This window comes from Littorina saxatilis, unplaced genomic scaffold, assembly GCF_037325665.1.
Source record: "Littorina saxatilis isolate snail1 unplaced genomic scaffold, US_GU_Lsax_2.0 scaffold_206, whole genome shotgun sequence".
Lineage (NCBI taxonomy): Eukaryota > Metazoa > Mollusca > Gastropoda > Littorinimorpha > Littorinidae > Littorina > Littorina saxatilis.
In genome coordinates, this window is record NW_027126599.1 from 118,272 (window position 1) to 139,340 (window position 21,069).

At 41.8% G+C, this 21,069-nt stretch overlaps 1 protein-coding gene and 1 long non-coding RNA gene across 2 annotated transcripts; both read right to left on the reverse strand.

Moving 5' to 3' along the window:
- Window positions 1-566: 566 nt before the first annotated feature.
- Window positions 567-2,378, reverse strand: LOC138955067 (uncharacterized). Its single transcript, XR_011452073.1, has 2 exons — window positions 794-2,378; window positions 567-761 (listed from the first exon to the last, which is right to left on the reverse strand). It is a non-coding gene; the product is annotated as an uncharacterized lncRNA (long non-coding RNA).
- A 17,559-nt stretch (window positions 2,379-19,937) lies between these two features.
- Window positions 19,938-20,663, reverse strand: LOC138955066 (uncharacterized). The gene has a single exon (XM_070326777.1). It carries the CDS (start codon window positions 20,661-20,663, stop codon window positions 19,938-19,940), a length of 726 nt encoding a protein of 241 aa, XP_070182878.1.
- Window positions 20,664-21,069: the final 406 nt, after the last annotated feature.

The window sequence follows — 21,069 nt, forward strand, 5'->3', positions numbered from 1 at the left end:
TTTTAAGTAGTTACATGACAACAATATGAAGTTTGAAGTAGTTACATGACAACAATATGAAGTTTGAAGTAGTTACATGACAACAATATGAAGTTTTAAGTAGTTACATGACAACAATATGACGTGTTAAGTAGTTACATGACAACAATATGAAGTTTTAAGTAGTCACATGACAACAATATGAAGTTTTAAGTAGTTACATGACAACAATATGAAGTTTTAAGTAGTTACATGACAACAATATGAAGTTTTAAGTAGTTACATGACAACAAATGCAGTAATTGTAGCAATGACATTGAGCAACTTTACCATATCATTTTGAAGAATTGTCAAACGTGTGTGTGACAAAAACACGGTGCAACATATATTTTTGCCAAGTTTACTTTTACAATAATACACCAAGTAGTTGTAAACAATATCAGTGATGCACATTAAAATTGACAGTAGCCTCGAACTACCGACTTCTGACCCACAACTACAAAAAGGATGACAACAACGCAGAACAATGAATAGGCGTATATGTGTTAGTTAACTTGAGAAAAATGTGTTATGTCATAACTCATAACTCATAACTCATAACATTTTATTGATCCAACAAAGGAAATTAAATTAGTCATCAGCACATATAGGTCATTAATTAATAACTATAAAAGAATAAAAGAAGAAAATTCATAAAACCCATGATATAAAAATACCCTTTTTTCTTGCACACCTGACACACCGACACACCAATACACATGCATACATGCCTACATACATACCTACATACATACATACATACATACATACATACATACATACATACATACATACATACATACATACATACATACATACATACATTCCATGTTAAAGTGTAGTTAAGAACATCACAGTAATTATATCATTGTTTGGATTAACAGATAAGTTTTTATGTAAATGATGATAACAACAATCCATAATTAACGCTATTGCACTACCAAAGAAAAGACCAACCAAACACATCAAGGTGGGTGTTCTTTCCTGTGTTGTTAAGACGGAAAACTAGCTCTGTTGTTTGTTGTTCATAATGAACTCTTAAAGCATTCTGTTGCTTATCTGGGCAAAATATGTTCCAAGAAAACGTGTGATGCTTATAAAATATACTAGATAATATTTCACAGTTTTAAATATGTTTAGTGTTAACAATTTACAACACGATTTCTGTTGTACGCAAGTATACATAACATTTCACTAAGTCTTAACATCAACACCAAAACGCAGGAAAGGCACTAGACACTGACGTCACTCTCTACGTCAACACGATAGGGTAAGCTAACAGAAGATGCATTCTACTTTTAAAACACGTATAGTTTGAGCAGGTAAAGTGATTAGATGTAAACATACATCCACAGAGTAAACACTAATACAAACTCACATTATTTTTAAAATCATATAATACAAACACATGTCCCAGAGGTGTCTATTACAAAACAAAGATGATAGAATTATAGCAATCGACAAAATGTTGTCAACTATAATATATATATATATAATATATATATATATAACTATGTATATATACATTCGCACCTCAAAAACAACACACACGAGCTGACAAATAACTGCATGCTACATGCAAAGCAGTATATCACGAACAGCAGCTAATTTCAAACCCTTAACAATTATATCTCCAAAACAACATGCTCTTTGGTATAAGACAATGTCGTGATAAAGATAATATAGCAATCTCTGTTAATAATAATAATAATAATAATAATAATAATAATAATAATTGTCAGTAAGTACTGGTGTCACATGACTGATGTGAACCAGTTGATTGGCTAATGGCGATGCGCTTAAATCTGTTAGCGCACTCCTGGAGTGCGCTAACTTTTCCACAGAGCGTATTCTTACACCCTTTGCCAAAGCGAGACTGTACTCTCATCCTCAGAATTAATTAAGGTGACATGTAGCTTATATTCTCCACAATACCAATGATTATGACCATAAATGTCCTGCTTTTCAATTAAAGCAGAAGTGGTTTTTTTCTGACAGATTGCATGCGCCTGTGCCGCCCACAGTTGCACTGATCTAAAAATAGAACCCGCTGTGTCTAATTTTTCAGTTTCGACTTGCGAAGATTCCTCTCATAATTATGCCATGTTGGTGGCATGTACCTTATTATCCACATTACCAAATGATGAGTTAGTGTACAATTCCCAGCAGCTAACAGAAAACACAAGTGTTATTCCGATAACGTCGCAGCTAGATCAGCACGTAGCAGACTACACTGAAATACGACTGCATCTGTTCAGTAAATGAATGCTTTCCGTTTATTTTAAGGCAAGAACAATCGGAATCGAAAACGTGTAGGGTTTAGAACGTTCTTAACACATATAAGACTTATTACCAGCCTTCTTTATTGTAGTAGTTTGGTGTTAGGTGTTTATATTCGGAGGCTATCGTAGGGTCACACTCTCAGCCACATCAGTATAACATCAGACGAATGTCTATCACTAAGTTTATTCATTAAAGTATAGAGCACAAGATATAAGCAGCATACAGTAACAGAGCTGAGCACAGAGTGAAACTCATTAGCATAAGGATGCTGTGCTGGGAGAAGCTTAGGGTGCACAATGTACTCTTATTCTAACTAATGGAACCATGGAGACCGTGGGGAGAGGTCAGAGATCAGTTAGGAGAGGCTGAGTGGTGGCATAGTTGATAGCTTTACATCCCCTATTTTTTGGAAAGCAAGTATAACACACTGTAGAAATCTTGAACATAGTGTTACTTCTTACTAAGTAACATAGGATAACCTACAACCACAAAAGATATTATATTATCAACACCAAGGGTGATAGGAACTGTTCTTAGACTGTTTTCACAAGAGTCGTGGTTGCAGTGGTTGAGGACACAGAAACGCTACTAGCAAGTGTCTTGGAAACTGTTGGTGCTGGTTGGCACTGTTCTGCATTATATTAGTGTCACAGATTAGATCGTAGAATACTTTCTTGAAACCAGGAGACAGTCATAATTGAAAGTAATGTCTGGAAGAGTCACACAGTACTTTGACTTTGTTCAGTCAGTTCTTTGACTTTTTTCTTCTTACCAGTTTGTTTCAACTACGGTTAGAAAATTACATTGAAAATTACATACTACTTTCTACACATAAAACAACATAAACATATACATTGACAACACTTCACATGTGTCTGTGTGTGAGGATTGTATTGTTGTGTGATTATAAATGTATGTATGTAAAACATGTAAAACACATTGTGTATGTGTGTTTCTCCTCTTCTTCGGGAAAACTTGCTGTCTTCATGCATGCTCTTCTTTCTTCTTTCTTGCAAGTACTTCTGTTAGCTACATTGTTTGAATGAGTCGCTGTGGTTGTTGTGTGTGTCTGTTGGATCGTCGAAGGGTTGTTGGAACTGTCGACTCGGTGTTGTCACTGCGTTGGGGTGTGTTGTTCACAGGTTGTGGGGTGTCTTGGCGAGGCGGTCTGAGACTGGCATCTTGTTGTTGGTCTGCCCAGGTGAGACGTTTCTGCATGGTGGGCAGGTCTCGCAGCTGTCTTCTGTTGCGGCGGTAGATGCCACCATTGGGTGTCCGGATGGTGTATGATCTTGGTTCAGGCCTCTTGTTGACGACAGTTGCTGGTATCCATGTGCCGTTGTTTTCTTGCATCTGAACCTTCTGGCCTGTGTGAAGTGGAGGAAGGTCTCGGGCTGAACGATCGTGGTATTTCTTTTGATTCTGTTGGCGGACTTGAAGATTCCTGCGCGCTTTCCTGTTGTATGGAGTGGGTTTGGCCAGGTGTGGGAGATTGGACTGGAGATTGCGGGAGTAGAGGAGTTCAGCAGGAGAAGGGAGCGAACTGTCAATGGGGGTGGTGCGGAGACAAAGCAGTGCCAGGTCTGGGTCAGAGTTGCTCTGCTTTGCTTTGAGCAATGTCTTCTTGACTGTCTGCACCATGCGTTCCGCAAATCCATTGGACTGGGGGTATCTTGGGGAACTGGTGACATGTTGGAATCCCCATTCTGCTGAGAATGTTGTGAACTCGTTAGAGTCATATTGTGGTCCGTTGTCTGATATGACCTTTGTAGGTATTCCGTGTTCGCTAAACAGCTGTTTCAGTGCTGTGATGACTGAAGTGCTGGTTGGCTGAGCGGGTAGGCGTCTGATGAAAGGCATCTTGGAGAAGTAGTCTGAGACTAAGATGTATTCCTTTCCGTCAAAATGAAATAGGTCTGTGCCGACGTTTTGCCAAGGTCTGGTTGGAACGTCGTGGGGGAGGAGAGTTTCTGCCTGCTGGCTGTTTAGGTTGCTTTGGCAGACGTTGCATCTCTTCACCCAGTCATCAATGTGTGCATTGATTCCACGCCAGTAGACGCAAGTCTTGGCGCGAAGCTTGCATTTTTCACTTCCTTGATGACCAGCATGAATGTTCTGCAGTATGTATGCTTGCATCGCTGCCGGTATGATGATTCGATCTCCTTTGAGCACCAAATCATCCTCCACACTTAGTTCATCTTTGCATGACCAGTAGTCTCGCAGTCGTTTGGGCAGAAGTTTTGCGTTATCTGGCCACCCATCGATGATGGTGTCTCTCAATGCTGCAAGGTCAGGGTCGGCATCTGTTTTCTGCCGTAGCTCCTGAAGCCTGTCAGATGAAAACTGGACTGCGTAGATGGACTGCTCCAGGCTGATTGATTTACCGGGTGTCGGGTTAAGTCTGGAGAGACTGTCAGCAAGGATCATCTCTTTTCCGGGGCGATATTGGATGGTGACGTCATAGTGTTGTAACTGTAACATCATTCGCTGCAAGCGAGGTGGAGTACTAGCTAGGCTTTTCTTCTGCACCTGTTCCAGGGGTTTGTGGTCACTTTCGACCACAAAGTGTTTTCCATAGATGTACGTATGGAATCGCGTGCATCCAAAGACGACAGCAAGAAGTTCACGTTCAATGTTCGCATAGCGTTGTTCTGTGTCGGTCAGGGCCTTGCTGGCGAACGCTATGGGTTTGCCGTCTTGTAATAGGGCTGCTCCAACTCCGATTTTCGATGCGTCGACCTGTATGGTAGTCTTCTTGGATACGTCGAAGAAGGAGAGGGCTGTGTCTTTGCAGATTGATGCTTTGAGGTCGTCGAATACTTTCTGCAACGAGCTGTTCCACTCAAAGCTGACTCCTTTCTTGGTCAATGCACGGAGGGGTGCTGTCTTGTCGGACAGTTTGGGGATGAAAGGAGACATGAACTGAACTATGCCAAGGAAGCGCTGAACATCAGTGACGGACTTTGGCGCTGGCAAGGCCTGGATCTCTGAGCATTTGTCTGGATCAGGATGGACTCCTTCTAGGTCATAGATCATTCCAAAGAATTTGATTTGAGATGTCTTGATGTGGCATTTGTCGCTGTTGAAGACGAGTCCACATTTTCTTGCCACGTCCATCAGATGGTGAAGGTTCCTGTCGTGGTCCTCTTCATCCTTGCCATGAACAATGACGTCATCGGTGATTCCGATGGTACCAGGACACTGGCTGAGGATGCGGTCCATGGCTTGCTGGAATGCATCTTGGCTCACGTTGAGGCCAAAGGGAAGACGATTGAAGCGGAATCGGCCAACAGGGCTGTTGAAGGTGGTGAGCATGGAGGATTCCTCATCGAGTTTGATGGCCCAATAGCCGTGTTTGGCGTCGAGTTTGCTGAAAACCTTGGAGCCACTGAGGCGATTGGTGATCTCCTCGATTGTAGGGGTCTTGTGGTGAGTCCTCTTGATGCACTGATTCAGTGCTCTGGGATCCAGGCACACACGCAGACCGCCACTAGCCTTCCTGCTGAAAGCTAGTGCGTTAACCCAGTCTGTGGGCTCCGTGACGGGGGTGATTACGCCAATGTTCTCCATCTTCTTCAGCTCCGATTTGATTTCATCTAGAAGCTGGATGGGATACTTGCGTGGAGGCTGCACCACTGCTTGGGCTCCCTCCTTGAGCGTGATGTGTAGCTCACCTTCAAAGTTGCCTATTCCCTCAAATCTGTCAGGGTATGTACGCTCCAGGTCACTGGCGTTCTTGACTGGCTTCAGTGCTGGTGCTGCTGCTGTTTGAATGGCGCAGTGAACGGTGACTAGCTTCAGCTGTCTGCTGCTGGGTAGTCCCAGGATGGCTGGACCGTTGCTGTCTGTGACAAACAATTCTGCGTCATGCCATTCTGTTTTCTTGAATTTGCATTGGATCCTGATGACTCCAAACTGCTTGATGATTGTCCCGTTGTACGCTTGTAGTACAGTGCGACGTAGTTCTGTGGCGCCTGCTGCCGGGAAACCCTCAGGGTTGAGCTGCTCGGGAAACATTCGCCGATAGATGCGGAGTGGGAGTATGTTTCCCTGTGCTCCCGTGTCCACCTTTACTCTAAGGGATGCTGGCATTGTATACTTGATGTCCAGGCTGGCGTATAGCTCATCCCGGTTGTCGCCGTTATTTGTCTCTATGCTAGAGAAATCCAGGCAGGCGAAGTCGTCAGTAGGGTCATCATCGCTGATGTCTTGCACGGCGTTGATGTGTTTCCTGCCGCCTTGCTGGTGGCCAGGTCTACCGCGTCGCCGCCCTTGGGGTTTGTGTTGTTTAAGACTCTGTGCAGCATGTCCAGGTCTGTCTGTGCTACCGCTGGTGCTCGAGTGGCATACCTTCTGCCAGTGGTTGGGCCTGAGGCATTTTGAGCACTTAGTGCCGTAGGCTGGGCATTGTCGAGGTGGGTGTTTTCCACCGCAATTGCTGCATGCTCTGCTGTCCTTTGCTCTGATGGCGTCGATGGTCGAGCCTGTATAGCTGTCAATTCCTGCATTTGACGCATATGGTTCGCTGTAGCCTCGTGTGACTTTGCTAGTTCTAGGGCTGTAGCGAGGGTCAGGGTGCTGTCCCGAGAGAGGAGTTCACGCTGGACAGTGGAAATAGATGTCCCAGCGATAAGTTGCTCTAAAACTCTCTCATCTTCTGCGGCTTTGTCAGTATACTTCCATTTGATGGCCTTTGTTCTGCATCTTGTGCAAAAATCTTCTACCGACTCCCCTGTCCATTGCGTCAGTCGCTGCATTTCTAGCCGATGAATGCGGAAATTTTGTGGTGGTTGGAGTAGCTGCAATCTGTCCCAGATGTTTTTGGGGTCTTCGAGCTGTTCGACAGTGAGGTTCCATGTGTTGAGTAGACGTAAACCCTCACTGCCAAGCCACAACATGATGTAGTTGTGTTGCAGTTTTTTCTCAGTGTTTTTCACTTTAAACCACATGTCGCAGAGCTGCTTAAAATCTTGGAGTGCTTGTGCCTTGTCATCTGATGACCAGTCCATCTTTGGGCGTGGCAATGGTGCATCAGCCATGTTGGTTGTGTGTGCGTGGTAAAATTGAGAAAGATACCACTTACCGGATTGTGCGGAGTGACGGTTACGGAGTCGATGATGTATCCGTGTACAGCACTAGCATTACTGTCTGTCAGAGACACAGTCACTGGTGGTCAGGATAGTGTCCAGGATAATTATTCAGTAATCCAGTTGAAGACAGGGAATGACACAGTTACTAATGGTTAGTCACTGTTCCAGACTCACATAGATCACAATCACAGTCACAAAGTTCCAGGTAGTACAGTTCCGATGATCAGAAGCTGTCAGTGTCACACACACAAAAGCTGGCACAGAAAACACTTGTAAGTTGTAAGATGTTCACACTGGGGCACCAGAGCTGCCACCATGTAATAGTTTGGTGTTAGGTGTTTATATTCGGAGGCTATCGTAGGGTCACACTCTCAGCCACATCAGTATAACATCAGACGAATGTCTATCACTAAGTTTATTCATTAAAGTATAGAGCATAAGATATAAGCAGCATACAGTAACAGAGCTGAGCACAGAGTGAAACTCATTAGCATAAGGATACTGTGCTGGGAGAAGCTTAGGGTGCACAATGTACTCTTATTCTAATTGATACCAGACCGTGGGAAGAGGTCTGAGATATAACAGTGAGGAGAGGCTGGGTGGTGGCACAGTTGCTAGTACTACATTTATGTGTGCAGACTCAGTGCAACGGGACGAGCAATTTTTGTTTTTAAAATGAGACTCAGTGCAATAGCCTAGCAGACGACATAAATCCCGCTCAGCAAATAAACGTGTTAGGCAAATGTGAACGATAAAACGATGGGGATATAATACGTGTAGGGTTCAGAGCATTCTTACCGTTCATATTTAGTACCAGACTCCCCGATGAGGGAAGATACCACACGAAAAACATGCCACGTTTATTTTGAAAATGGGCTTTCCGTCGACCTTGGCAAGGGGCACAACTCTGCACAGTCAATCTGTCGAAGCTCGATGAAGGTTTCGAACCGCAAATAACTGAAAGCACAGTCCTTTCTCCGAGTTCAAATGAGAGAAAGATCATCACTGTTTAGCTTAACGCTACACTGGAATTTACCAACAGAAATTAAAACAAGAGTTTGCGTGTGATGAAAGCACAACACACGAGACAGCCCACACAAAAGTAGATCTTCTATACGACCTGACCACACAGTTATGCCTATTCAAATGCGCGTAGCAAAATGTGCGTGTTGTATCTTCTTTTTTCTCTGGCGGTACCGACAATATCGTTATTGAAACAATCCCAGTGCACTAAGGGATTTATAGAGCAAATCTCGAAAATAATTATTGAACTCAGCGCTATGCGCTTCGTTCAATAATGAATTTTCTCGATTTGCTCTATAAATCCCTTAGTGCACTGGGATGTCTCAATAACTTAAATAATAATAATAATAATAATAATAATAATAATAATAATGATAATAATAATAATAATAATAATAATAATAATAATAATAATAATAATAATAATAATAATAATAATAAATGAGCATTTATATAGCGCAACATCATAACTTTAGATAGTTAAATAAAGTTATAGGCAGTAGTCAGTTATTTTTTATTTTTTTATTTAGTAAATGTACATTTTCAAACACCATACATTTTTGTGTCGTTAATATAATGACTATTTTCTCGCCAACACGTAATGCGGAGATTATACTCACATCACACCCGTTTCTGGGCTTTCCACAGGTGTTTCCCAGATAGCAAAAGTTAGTAATCGTTGCCATGGTTGGACATTGCGTTCTTTCCCCGTGAAACAGTTAAGCTTCATACCCCAAGGTTTATTAGATTGTAATGTATCTTCACCACGGTTTATTAGATTGTAATGTATCTTCACCACGGTTTATTAGATTGTAATGTATCTTCACCACGGTTTATTAGATTGTAATGTATCTTCACCACGGTTTATTAGATTGTAATGTATCTTCACCAAGGTTTATTAGATTGTAATGTATCTTCACCACGGTTTATTAGATTGTAATGTATCTTCACCACGGTTTAATTAAAAGGAAAAAAACGTTGCAGTCCTAACATAGAGGCTTACGAAAGAACAACATGCCTGGCTAGTATGATGAATGCTTGTTGTAAGATTTATTTTATGCGTCATAGAAAGTTGAAGAACAGAACCAAAGGGTTCAAAACACTGATACGGAACACTGAACTTGATCATACTGAAGCAGAGAGTCAGAAGTAGTGCATACAAACACCTTGTCGAAGTAGTCACAAACAATTTAAAAGTCTACATCTTCATTACACACACACACTCTTTAATATTATCTATACAAAGATTCAACAGTGAATTAAGACAATTTTGAAAATAAATGATAGGTACATATACAACCCCATGACCGCCGAACGAACGAAAATCAGCAACAAAATCATAACTAATAAAGTATGACAAATAGATCAAAACTGAGGAAATTGTTTCAAGAGGAGGCAGTTATCTTGCTGAAGAAAATAATAATAACAAGACATTCCTCCGAGGTAGGAAAAACACCCCCGTCCTTACCATTCTCACTGCCACCAACTGAGAAGGTTATTTCCCTTTGACCATTAATATGCCCCTCTATAAGTCCTTGTAGAATCTTAATCCACCAATAACTCCCTAACCGTGTGTTTGACTGGTCCCAATTTTTGTAAGGACCGTCTCAGGAATGTATAGAACCTGTTCACCAAGTTTGGTGACGATCGGTCCGTTCATTCTTGAGATCTATATGCGAACACAAACACACAAACACACAAACACACACCTGTTACCTTTTCTGGGACAAGAACAAGTTTAAGAATGTAACTGAATGAACAACCTAGTACTTTCAGGTGTTTTACAATGAGGATTATAATTTGTAATATTCATAATGCGAAGCGACTAACTGGAAAGCGAGAACTCTTTTATTAACTACCCTGCATAATCAGGATGCAACGGTAAATCAGCACTCCTCCAAGACAGAACAGCCCGACTCAAAACGCGTAGAAGTTCCTCCTAGCACGCGTATTGTGGCTTTAACTCCAACTCGCAGCAATCGCTAATCTTTACTTTACCCGCAGGCTACTGTGTGTGGAACTAACCAAAATGGATTCAAATGTGTGCACGTGTTGCAAGTTTCTCACGTCAATCCTAAACAAAATAGACTGCCAACGTTCCAAATTTCAGAATAAAAAAACAGGACAGATCGGAACATTTGTTATAAACAAAACAATACGTTACAGTCACAAGTTCATCAGACAAACACTGAGTAAACACAACTTAGCTTGACGGAATGTTCGGCTGATTGCTAGGAAGTCACAAGCGAATGAATGATTATGTATCGATTGGAGATTGGATTTCCCTTCTTTGAGTCATGTGACGTCAGAGGCCGACAAAACTTTATGTATCGATTGGAGATTGGATTTCCCTTCTTTGAGTCATGTGACGTCAGAGGCCGACAAAACTTTATAATTTGGCTTTTCAGGTTGACCGAAACTTCAAAGGAACTCAAAAAAATAAACGTCATGTGTTTGATTGCATGTGTGTGTGCTGTTCAATGTCAAAACAACAACAAAGTGAGTACATGACGTGTGTTTTGTAGTTCCTTGGAAGTTTCGGTCAACCTGAAACGCCCAAATATGAAGCTTATGTGTTTGATTGCATACATGTGGATTGCATGCATGTGTGTGTGTGCTCGTTCAATCGTCAAAACAACAACAAAGTCATAAGTACCTGAAAGGAATTCGATCGATACATAAATGTTATTTGCGTGTTTGACCAAAATATGACATTTTACACAGATCTCGACAGTCATTGTTCACCTCGACCGCTAGCGCGGTCTCGGAGAACAATGACTGTCTCGATCTGTGTAAAATGTCATATTTTGGTCAAACACGCAAATAACGTATAATAATTTGGCTTTTCAGGTTGACCGAAACTTCAAAGGAACTAAAAAAAACCCCGTCATGTGTTTGATTGCATGTGTGTGTGCTGTTCAATGTCAAAACAACAACAAAGTGAGTACATGACGTGTGTTTTGTAGTTCCTTTGAAGTTTCGGTCAACCTGAAACGCCCAAATATGAAGCTTATGTGTTTGATTGCATACATGTGGATTGCATGCATGTGTGTGTGTGTGCTCGTTCAATCGTCAAAACAACAACAAAGTCATAAGTACCTGAACGCAAATAACATTTATGTATCGCATAAATGTTATTTGCGTGTTTGACCAAAATATGACATTTTACACAGATCTCGACAGTCATTGTTCACCTCGACCGCTGGCGCGGTCTCGGAGAACAATGACTGTCTCGATCTGTGTAAAATGTCATATTTTGGTCAAACACGCAAATAACGTATAATAATACGAAATGATGACGTAGAAAGGGAATGACGTCAGCGTCATAATAATGTCAAGCGGGCGAACATTCCGCCAAGCTAAGTGATGCTTACTGTTTGTCGGTGCACTTAACAGACCGTTGAGTCGATATAATTGTGACTGTAACGTATTGTTTTGTAAATAACAAATGTTCCAACAACTTGCCTTTCTTGTTGTTTAAGTTTCTCACGCAGTCCAGTAGAATTTCATGACGTAGAACCTGATATTTTATTGGGCGAAATCGACTTGGTGAATTCTATTCCCGTGGCTTGCTGCACGAAGCGTTGGCACTGAATTGTTGGTGAACAAATATCTCGAAATGACAATAATTCAGCCACGCATGCGTAGTCACCTTACTGACGAAGAACAAGAACGATCAAGGATCGAGGTGAAATTATCGGAACGTTGTACTCAAGACAAGAATTTAGACTATCGACCAGCTTGGGGTCCCAGCCACATTTTCAAATAAGTCACAGAATCATTAGTTTTTGTCTGTAGTTACTCTTCAGGGATTGCTAAATATCAACATTTTAACTGGCCATCAGGGCGAGTAACTTCAAGAAAGTCACTAGCCCCCCAGAAATGTCGTTGGCCCGGTACATACATAGTTGCTGCATCTGCGGTGTTTATATGAATGGCTTTGAAACTTGATATGACAACCAAAAGGGACGTTTTTGACCCGATTTTCACTGGCCAGCCGGGCGAGTTGCCAGGCGGTTTCTACTAGCCCAGCGGGTTTTTTTACTCGCCCCTGGCGATCGGGCGGACGATTTGGCCATCCTTGCTCTGGGTAAAAGCCGATAGATCGAAGTTTTTTGTAAACGTTCCAACAATTTAACCTTTCTTTTTTTTCTTTTCTGTTTTAATTCTTGACGTGGATCGCTAGCAGTCTATCTGTCTTGCATATTTGATTGTCACCCAACTGATTGTCACCCTACTGACAGTTTATCTGGTAGAGGATCCAGCCAGGTTCATTTTCGATCCAGATGCCAGGATAGTTCACTTCTGTGGCATCCCCGAGTAGACATCTCTCGGCTGGATTGTACTCAAAGTTGAGACAGTAGTAGGAGGTGCTCTGGACACAGGCCTCTATGCACGTGGCAGCGTCCCCGTTAAGGTCAACTATGTTGTGACCGACGATTCCCGCCTCGTGGTATTGAACGAAGTTGGGAGTCAGGGAGGAGACAGGGCAGTCTGGGTTCAAACAAACAAACAAAACAAATTACAAAAACGATGAACCGTTATTAACCATCCAGTCAAGCACAGTTCCAAAGAAATGTCAATCTGATTTTTGTTCCCTGCAAGGGGATAATAAAATAACGCCATTTGCATGTTCCAAACTTGCAGACTAATTCATTATAACGCACACTGATTTCTTGCAAATTCCCCATTCAAGCGGTTTGTTAATATTTGTGCTTTATCAACTAAGTTACTGTTTGTTTGGGAGAGTGTCTCTCTCTCTCTCTCTCTCTCTCTCTCTCTCTCTCTCTCTCTCTCTCTCTCTGTCTCTCTGTCTTTCTCTCTCTCTCTCTCGATCTCTCTCTCTCTTTCTCTCTCTCTCCCTCTCTCTCTCTCTCTTTCTCCCTCTCTCTCTCTCTCTCTCTCTCTCCTTCTCTCTCTCACTCTCTCTCTCTCTCTCTCTCTCTCTCTCTCTCTCTTTCTCCATCCCGTCCTCGCAGCTCAGACTCCAGCCCGATCAGCATCGAGGAGGTTGCGCTCCTTCAAGTGCCGCACTAACAGGTTCCTGGACTCCTACTTGCCCTCTGCTGTCAGGCTACTCAACGCCACGACCTGAAGCACCCTGTGTGATTTGCCGCCAACTCCGCAGCGATGGGCACTTTGGTGCATGTGTGGGTGCGTGGATGTTGGTTCGCTGGTGTGAGTGTGTGTGTGTGTATGCCTGTGTCTGTGTGAGCGTCTGTGTGTGTGTGTGTGTGTGTGTGTGTGTGTGTGTGTGTGCTTGTGTGTTGTGATCGTGTGACTGTGTGTATGTATGTGTTTATGTATGTGTGTGTGTGCGTGTGCGTACGAGTTTGTAGAATGCTCTTTCTTGTAAAGAAAAAAGGAAAATATTTGTACGTGCAAAAAACAAAGTTAAGCGTTTTAAAAATATTTTTCTGAGCATGAAAAGAAGAATGCCTTTTAGGACTATAAAACAACAATAAAAAAAGAATGTAAGTTGTATCATAAAGAATTTGTGAAGAAACTAAGAAAAATGAAAACTTGCGATCCAAAGGCGTATTGGAATGAGCTAAATAAGAATAAGAATAATAACAAAAGTACTAAGTTTCCTTCTTGCTCAGCATTTTTAGAACACTTTACAAAGTTACAGGAATGTGACGAAGATGATGTGGATGAAGAAAGAGATCTGTTTGGTGATAATAGTGTAAATAATGAAGTTCTGAATGCACCCATTACAAAAGAGGAATTTATAAAATGTGTAAAAAAATTGAAAAACAACAAAGCGTGTGGTCAAGATAAAGTTATTAATGAGTATTTGAAAGCCTTTAACGAGGGGATGACTGATATTGTTGTTAAGTTGTTTAATGTTGTGTTACAGTCTGGTAATGTTCCTACTCAGTGGTCCATTGGCGAAATTATCCCGCTGTATAAAAATAAGGGTTCCCAAACAGACCCAACTAATTATAGAGGAATAACAATACTTAGCTGCTTTGGTAAACTATTCACTGCGATTTTAAATACCAGATTATCGACTTTCTTGGAACTTAATGATAAGTTAGGTCAAGAACAGACAGGATTTCGTGCTGGTTTTTCAACATTAGATCATATCTTTACTTTGCATTGTGTTATAAAAAATTTTCTCCAAAAGAAAAAGCGTTTGTATTGTGCATTTGTCGACTATGAGAAAGCGTTCGATAAAGTTCGGCGAGCACTTTTATGGGAGAAATTAGTTAGCTTTGATGTTAATGGAAATTTTTTGAAAACTGTTAAAAATATGTATGATAAAGCAAAATCATGTATTAAAGTTAAAGGTGAATGTTCTGGTTATTTTCCTAGCATTTGTGGGGTCAGACAAGGAGAAAATTTGTCTCCCTTGTTTTTTGCTTTGTTTTTAAATGACCTAAAGCCGTATTTAGGGGAAACTAGTGATGGATTGACTTCTCTCTCTAGAGAAGCTGTTTCTCTTGGTATGGATGATGCTGATGTGAATGTAATGTTTCAACTGTTTGTATTATTGTACGCTGATGACACTGTGATTTGTGCTGAGTCTGAAACGAAATTGCAAGAATGCTTAGATAAAATGCATGCATACTGCTTGAAATGGAAACTGAATATTAATGTTAAAAAAACGAAAGTCATTGTTTTTTCAAGGGGTAAAATAAGAATTATACCTAAATTTACGTATGATGATAAGCCAATTGAGGTAGTCCTTGATGTGATGTACTTAGGGTTACAGATTAATTATAATAATACATTTTCGGTAGCACAAAAAAATTGTATGACCGTGCGTCAAGAGCTATGTTTGCTCTTCTTCGCACATGTAGACAACTCTCATTGCCCGTGGATATACAGATTGATCTATTTGACAAAATGATTGTTCCGATTTTACTATATGGCTGTGAAATTTGGGGTTCAGGTTCTTGCGATTTAGCTACGAAGCTTCAGTTGCGTTTTTATAAGATAGTTTTCAAACTAAGAAAATCCACCCCTAATGCAATGGTTTTTGGCGAACTTGGAAAATATCCCTTAGATGTCAATATGAAATGTAGAATGCTCTGTTATTGGTATAAACCAAGGACTACTAAAGGAAAGGACTGGCACAGTCTATGTTCAGCCTTTGCTAGCAAAGGCCATTGCCTCTCTCACTCTGTTTGTCTATCATTGCTATTTTTCTCTCTAAAACTAGCATTTAAGGTGTCCTAAAGGTTATGATCAAGTGTTTGCATTATCTTAGTTTGATTTTGTAAAGTTTAAATAGGAATTTTGTGCCAACATTGGGTGTAGAGGGTCTCTCCAGTAGCACACATTCATACTATAGTATTAGCAATTTGAACACCTGTGTCTTTCCTTTGCAATAAGGGAGGGCCCCAAAGGGTTTAAAACCGTGATCGTGATTGGCGTTTTTTGACCTTTCTGTGACCGTGATTGCCGAAATTTCCATTTCTGTGATCGTGATGGGACTTTGCCCGTGATCCGTGATGACAAAAAAATCAAGTCTCGTGATCGTGATCGTCATTTGTTTTCGTGATCGTGATGGGCATTATTGCAAAGCATTTTATTTTCAACGTACATTTTTTCACAGCTGTATTACACTCTATGATCCTGTAGTCTATTCGGTAAGGAGCCAACCCCGATTGAAAGGGAAGCAACAACACATTCAGAAATATGATTTTGAGAGCGATTGCTTCCCTTTACAATTACACACTGACAAAAAGAGATCCAATCAGAAGGCAAATTGCAAAATTCTACCAAACTTCATCCAATGGAAGGGCTTCGTGCAAAAGGTTTGAGTGAAATTCGAATTCGAAGATCAAAAATGGCGTGCAGCGGTACTGTCATCGAACTTCTGTTATATTTTGTGGATTCAAGCCAGACCAAAGCAGGCGGCGAGAATGCCTTCCTTGGTGGAAAGGTCAGGCTACGGGTCGGTCTTTCTGAAGACGAAATACCAAGGTATGTTGATCTATGTTGCTCTATGACTGTTCTGAATGTAGGCAAAGATCTTGAAATTTGTTCAAGATCTTTGAGTTTGAGTGAGATCATTGACATTGTCGACATTGCCACGTCCGGCTGTCTCGCTCAGTGTGACCTCGACTGGCTCGAGATCGAGTCTGCGTTTAGCCAAAACCGAAACTAGAAATGTGTTTTTCATCCCAGCAACGTGGACACGCTTGGCATAGATTCTAATTGTCGCTTCTTTGCATTAAGCTTGGATTTATTTTAGCGCCTGTAAACTTTAATATCAACAATGGGTTAAATTCAGAAACAATGGCGGGGAGACGCGCCAGTTTGGGTCACTTGATCCTCATGTCAAAGACGATCAAAGTCATGTTCGTTGGGGATTTTGTCAGGCATGCTACTTTTCCGGTAATTGCCGGAAATCCGATAAAGCCGTTTTCAAAATCCGGTAAAGTCAAATTTTTTCCGGTGAAGTTGAAAAATTTCCGCAAAAACGATCCGTGTGAATATCGCGCAACGCGACCGGGCGCCGGTCTCAATGAAGCCAGCGCACAGTAGTGTTGTTTTCACCAGTTTGGAGGTGTGTTGAATGGTGGTGGGGGGAGGCTAAAATGGGATTTTTAACAAGATCACAACACTATTACAACCCCTAAAATGATGCCCAGAATGCACCAGATTGCACAGATTTTAACCGTTTTTTGAAAAAATTTCCGGGGGGGCATGCCCCCGGACCCCCCTAGTTGACTCGCCTGCTTCGCAGGCTCAGGCTTGTGGCTTCGCTACTGGTACTGCGCGCTTCTTTCAGGTAAAACCGTTTTTAGCCTGTAGCATTCCTGTTTTTTATTCAAGGCCATGGAACCAGGCGATGGTGTACCTCAAATTGTACGGCAAAGTTGAAAATAAAAAACCCATCACACATACATGTACTTTAATTTCAATCCACCCAATAGTTTTTGAGAAAATGGGTTTACAAGATTTAGCTCTGGAAATGTGAAATTGTGCAAGTATATATTCATGTGTGTGAGTGAGGGTGTGGGGGTTGAATGTGTATGAGTGTAGAGAGAGAGAGAGAGAGAGAGAGAGAGAGAGAGAGAGAACGAGAGAGAGAGAGAGAGAGAGAGAGAGAGAGAGAGAGAGAGAGAGAGAGAAAAAACCCAATGAAAACAACATTCTTGTTACTGATTACAAATCATGATATGTATTTCTATGTGTGTATGAAAGAGAATTCAAAAATTTATTATAAAAAAGTGCAACAGTTGTCGCTTTGTGTTGAATAAACAATAGATCCAGAGGAGCGAATTACTGTGTGGTTGTGTTTACTTTGACACGTGCTTTCTGTACATGCAACTTTTACCGTGACCGTGATTTGCCACTGGTGTTCGTGATCGTGAAAACAAAAATCAAGGTAACTGTGATCGTGAAAGCGAAAATTTCCCTTCCCGTGATCGTGATGATACCCCCCCTTTGGGGCCCTCATAAGTGTTTTGTACAATGTTTTAGACATGATTTGGGAAAACAACCTGACACAACCACCATTAAACACCCATTTCAAAACTGTGTACAGTGAAACCTGTTAAAAAGTCATCCGCAGAGACCAAAGTACATTAAGTGAAGTTGACCTGTCATCACAGGTGCATGCCACATCAAGAAAACAGTATTTTGTCACCCCTTTTCTACTCCATTTTTATTAAGAAAAGAAAAATACCTAATGTTTGTGTTCTACCGCCTTGTTCTGTTGAGTGTTTTTGTTAAATTGCCTGTCTCTCTAAGAAAGTAAATTAATTTAAGTACTGAATTTTTTTTCTTTATTTAAATGTTATGATTTATATGATATCGGTTTATCTATCATGTTAATGAAAATATGAGAATTTGATTAAGAAAAGAAAAATACCTATGAAGAAGGAGAAAGAGTAAACAATAAGGGTTGTACTCATACTTGTAGCAGACTGAATGCAACTGAGGTAGACAAACAAAATTAACAAAATTAAAAATTAAACAAAATCAGCAAAAAAATCCCCACGATTGCAACTTGTTATTACTCGTTCAGTTGAGTGTTTGTGTTAGACCGCCTCAGTCTCTCAGTTGAGTGTGTGTGTGTCATACCACCTTGTTCTGTTGAATGTGTGTGTCATACAGTCTTGTTCTGTTGAATGATTGTGTTAGACCGCCTCAGTCTCTCTACAAAGTGTGTGTGTCCTACCTCCTTGTCTCTCTGTTGAGTTTGTTTGTCAAACCGCCTTGTTCTGTTGAGTGTGTTTGTCAAACCGCCTTGTTCTGTTGAGTGTGTGTGTCATTCCGCCTTGTTCTGTTGAGTTTGTTTGTCAAACCGCCTTGTTCTGTTGAGTGTGTTTGTCAAACCGCCTTGTTCTGTTGAGTTTGTTTGTCAAACCGCCTTGTTCTGTTGAGTTTGTTTGTCAAACCGCCTTGTTCTGTTGAGTTTGTTTGTCAAACCGCCTTGTTCTGTTGAATTTGTTTGTCAAACCGCCTTGTTCTGTTGAGTGTGTTTGTCAAACCGCCTTGTTCTGTTGAGTTTGTTTGTCAAACCGCCTTGTTCTGTTGAGTGTGTTTGTCAAACCGCCTTGTTCTGTTGAGTTTGTTTGTCAAACCGCCTTGTTCTGTTGAGTTTGTTTGTCAAACTGCCTTGTTCTGTTGAGTTTGTTTGTCAAACCGCCTTGTTCTGTTGAGTTTGTTTGTCAAACCGCCTTGTTCTGTTGAGTGTGTTTGTCAAACCGCCTTGTTCTGTTGAGTTTGTTTGTCAAACCGCCTTGTTCTGTTGAGTTTGTTTGTCAAACCGCCTTGTTCTGTTGAGTTTGTTTGTCAAACCGCCTTGTTCTGTTGAGTTTGTTTGTCAAACCGCCTTGTTCTGTTGAGTTTGTTTGTCAAACGCCCTTGTTCTGTTGAGTGTTAACTGTTTGTGTTAGACCGCCTCAGTCTCTCTGTAGAGTGTGTCACAGTCATACCACCTTGTTCTGTTGAGTGTGTGTGTCATTCCGCCTTGTTCTGTACAGTGTTTGTGTTAGACTGCCTCAGTCTCTCTGTTGAGTGTGTGTGTCATACAACCTTGTTCTGTTGAGTGTTAATGTGTTATACCGCCTTGTTCTGTTGAGTGTTTTTATGTTAGACTGCGCCTTGTTCTGTTGAGAGTGTGTGTGTCATAGACTCATACTGCCTTATTCTGTTGAGTGTGTGTTTCATATCGCCTTGTTCTGTTGAGTGTGTGTGTGTGTCATACCGCCTTGTTCTGTTGAGTGTTTGTGTTATACCGCCTCAGTCTCTCTACAGAGTGTGTGTGTCATACCGCCTTGTTCTGTTGAATGTTAATGCTATACTGCCTCAGTTAATCTACAGATTGTGTATGTCATACCGCCTTGTTCAATTGAATGTTTGTGTTATACCGCCTCAGTCTCTCTACAGATTACTTCTTCTTCTTCTTCTTCTTCTTTCTTGATGTGGACTGGGTTCATCAGAACGTCTGTAGTCCAGCGGCGGAGTACTGGGTGATTGGTTACTGGTGGTGGGTGACCCAATAACTCCGAGAAGATGGTTAAAAGTATAAAACTATTTACACGAAGAGCTGCAGGGTTACTGTGTCAGCGAGGCAAGTCCGTGGGTACGACCCAGACCAGCTTGGAAGGACTCCAGTGAAGGAGCAACTGTGGTCTTAGGGTCGAGCTTGTTCCACTGACGTAGTGTTCGGGGGAAGAAGGAGTTGAAGAGAACAGGATGGGATGCCCTCTCCTGGAACAGTCTCTGGGCTCCTCTGGTGCGGCTGTCGCCAGAGGTGTAGAACTCGGCCTTGTTGATGTCGACTATGCCGTTGTTGATCTTGTAGAGCATAGTGAGGCGGTTGGCGAGTCTTCTGTCGGCGAGTGGTTCCCATTGGAGGGTCTTCAGCATGCTGGTCACACAGCCTGGGGTCCGATCGCTGTAGTTGTTGTGGACGTAACGGGCTGCTCTGCGTTGGACTTTTTCAAGCTCCGTGACGTCTTTCTGAGAGATCGGGTCCCAGACTGGCGAGGCGTAGTCAAGGACCGGTCTGACCATGGCCTTGTACGTAGCAGTTCTGACGGTGGTGGTGCACTCCCGGAAGTTCCGCCGCAAGAAGCCCACAGTTCTGTTGCCCTTGTTGACAGTCGCTTGCACGTGGCTGCTCCAGGACAGGTCATCGGAGATTAAGACCCCTAGGTACTTGCTGGATGGTGTTGTTTCCAGAGTCTGTCCATGGAGGCTGTAGGAAGTTGGCAGGATGGGCTTCTTCTTGTTCGGGGCAATGCGGATGACGGTGCACTTGCTGGGGTTGAACTCCATCTGCCATGTTGATTCCCACTGTTCGAGGCTGGATAGGTCCTGTTGGAGCTGCAGACTGTCCGCTGGAGATTATGTGTGTCATACCACCTTGTTCTGTTGAGTGTGTGTGTCATACCGCCTTGTTCTGTTGAATGTTTGTGATATACCGCCAGTGTTTTTCGCAAACGAAGAACTTCTCTGGGTCGATGAAAAAGTTCTCACGTGGAAGTAAGACACTATTATACAGCAAGCCACTTCTTTCTCTCCTCCTCGTTCTTGGGAATCTTGAAGACTCGGCACTTATTTATTGCATTGTAGTTCCCCTTGCAGTTAACTACACCACACTTGTTAACCATTATGAAGAAAACACTTGCTACACGATCGAAAACTGAATCAAAACATCCACTTCTAGTCAGCACATGCGATG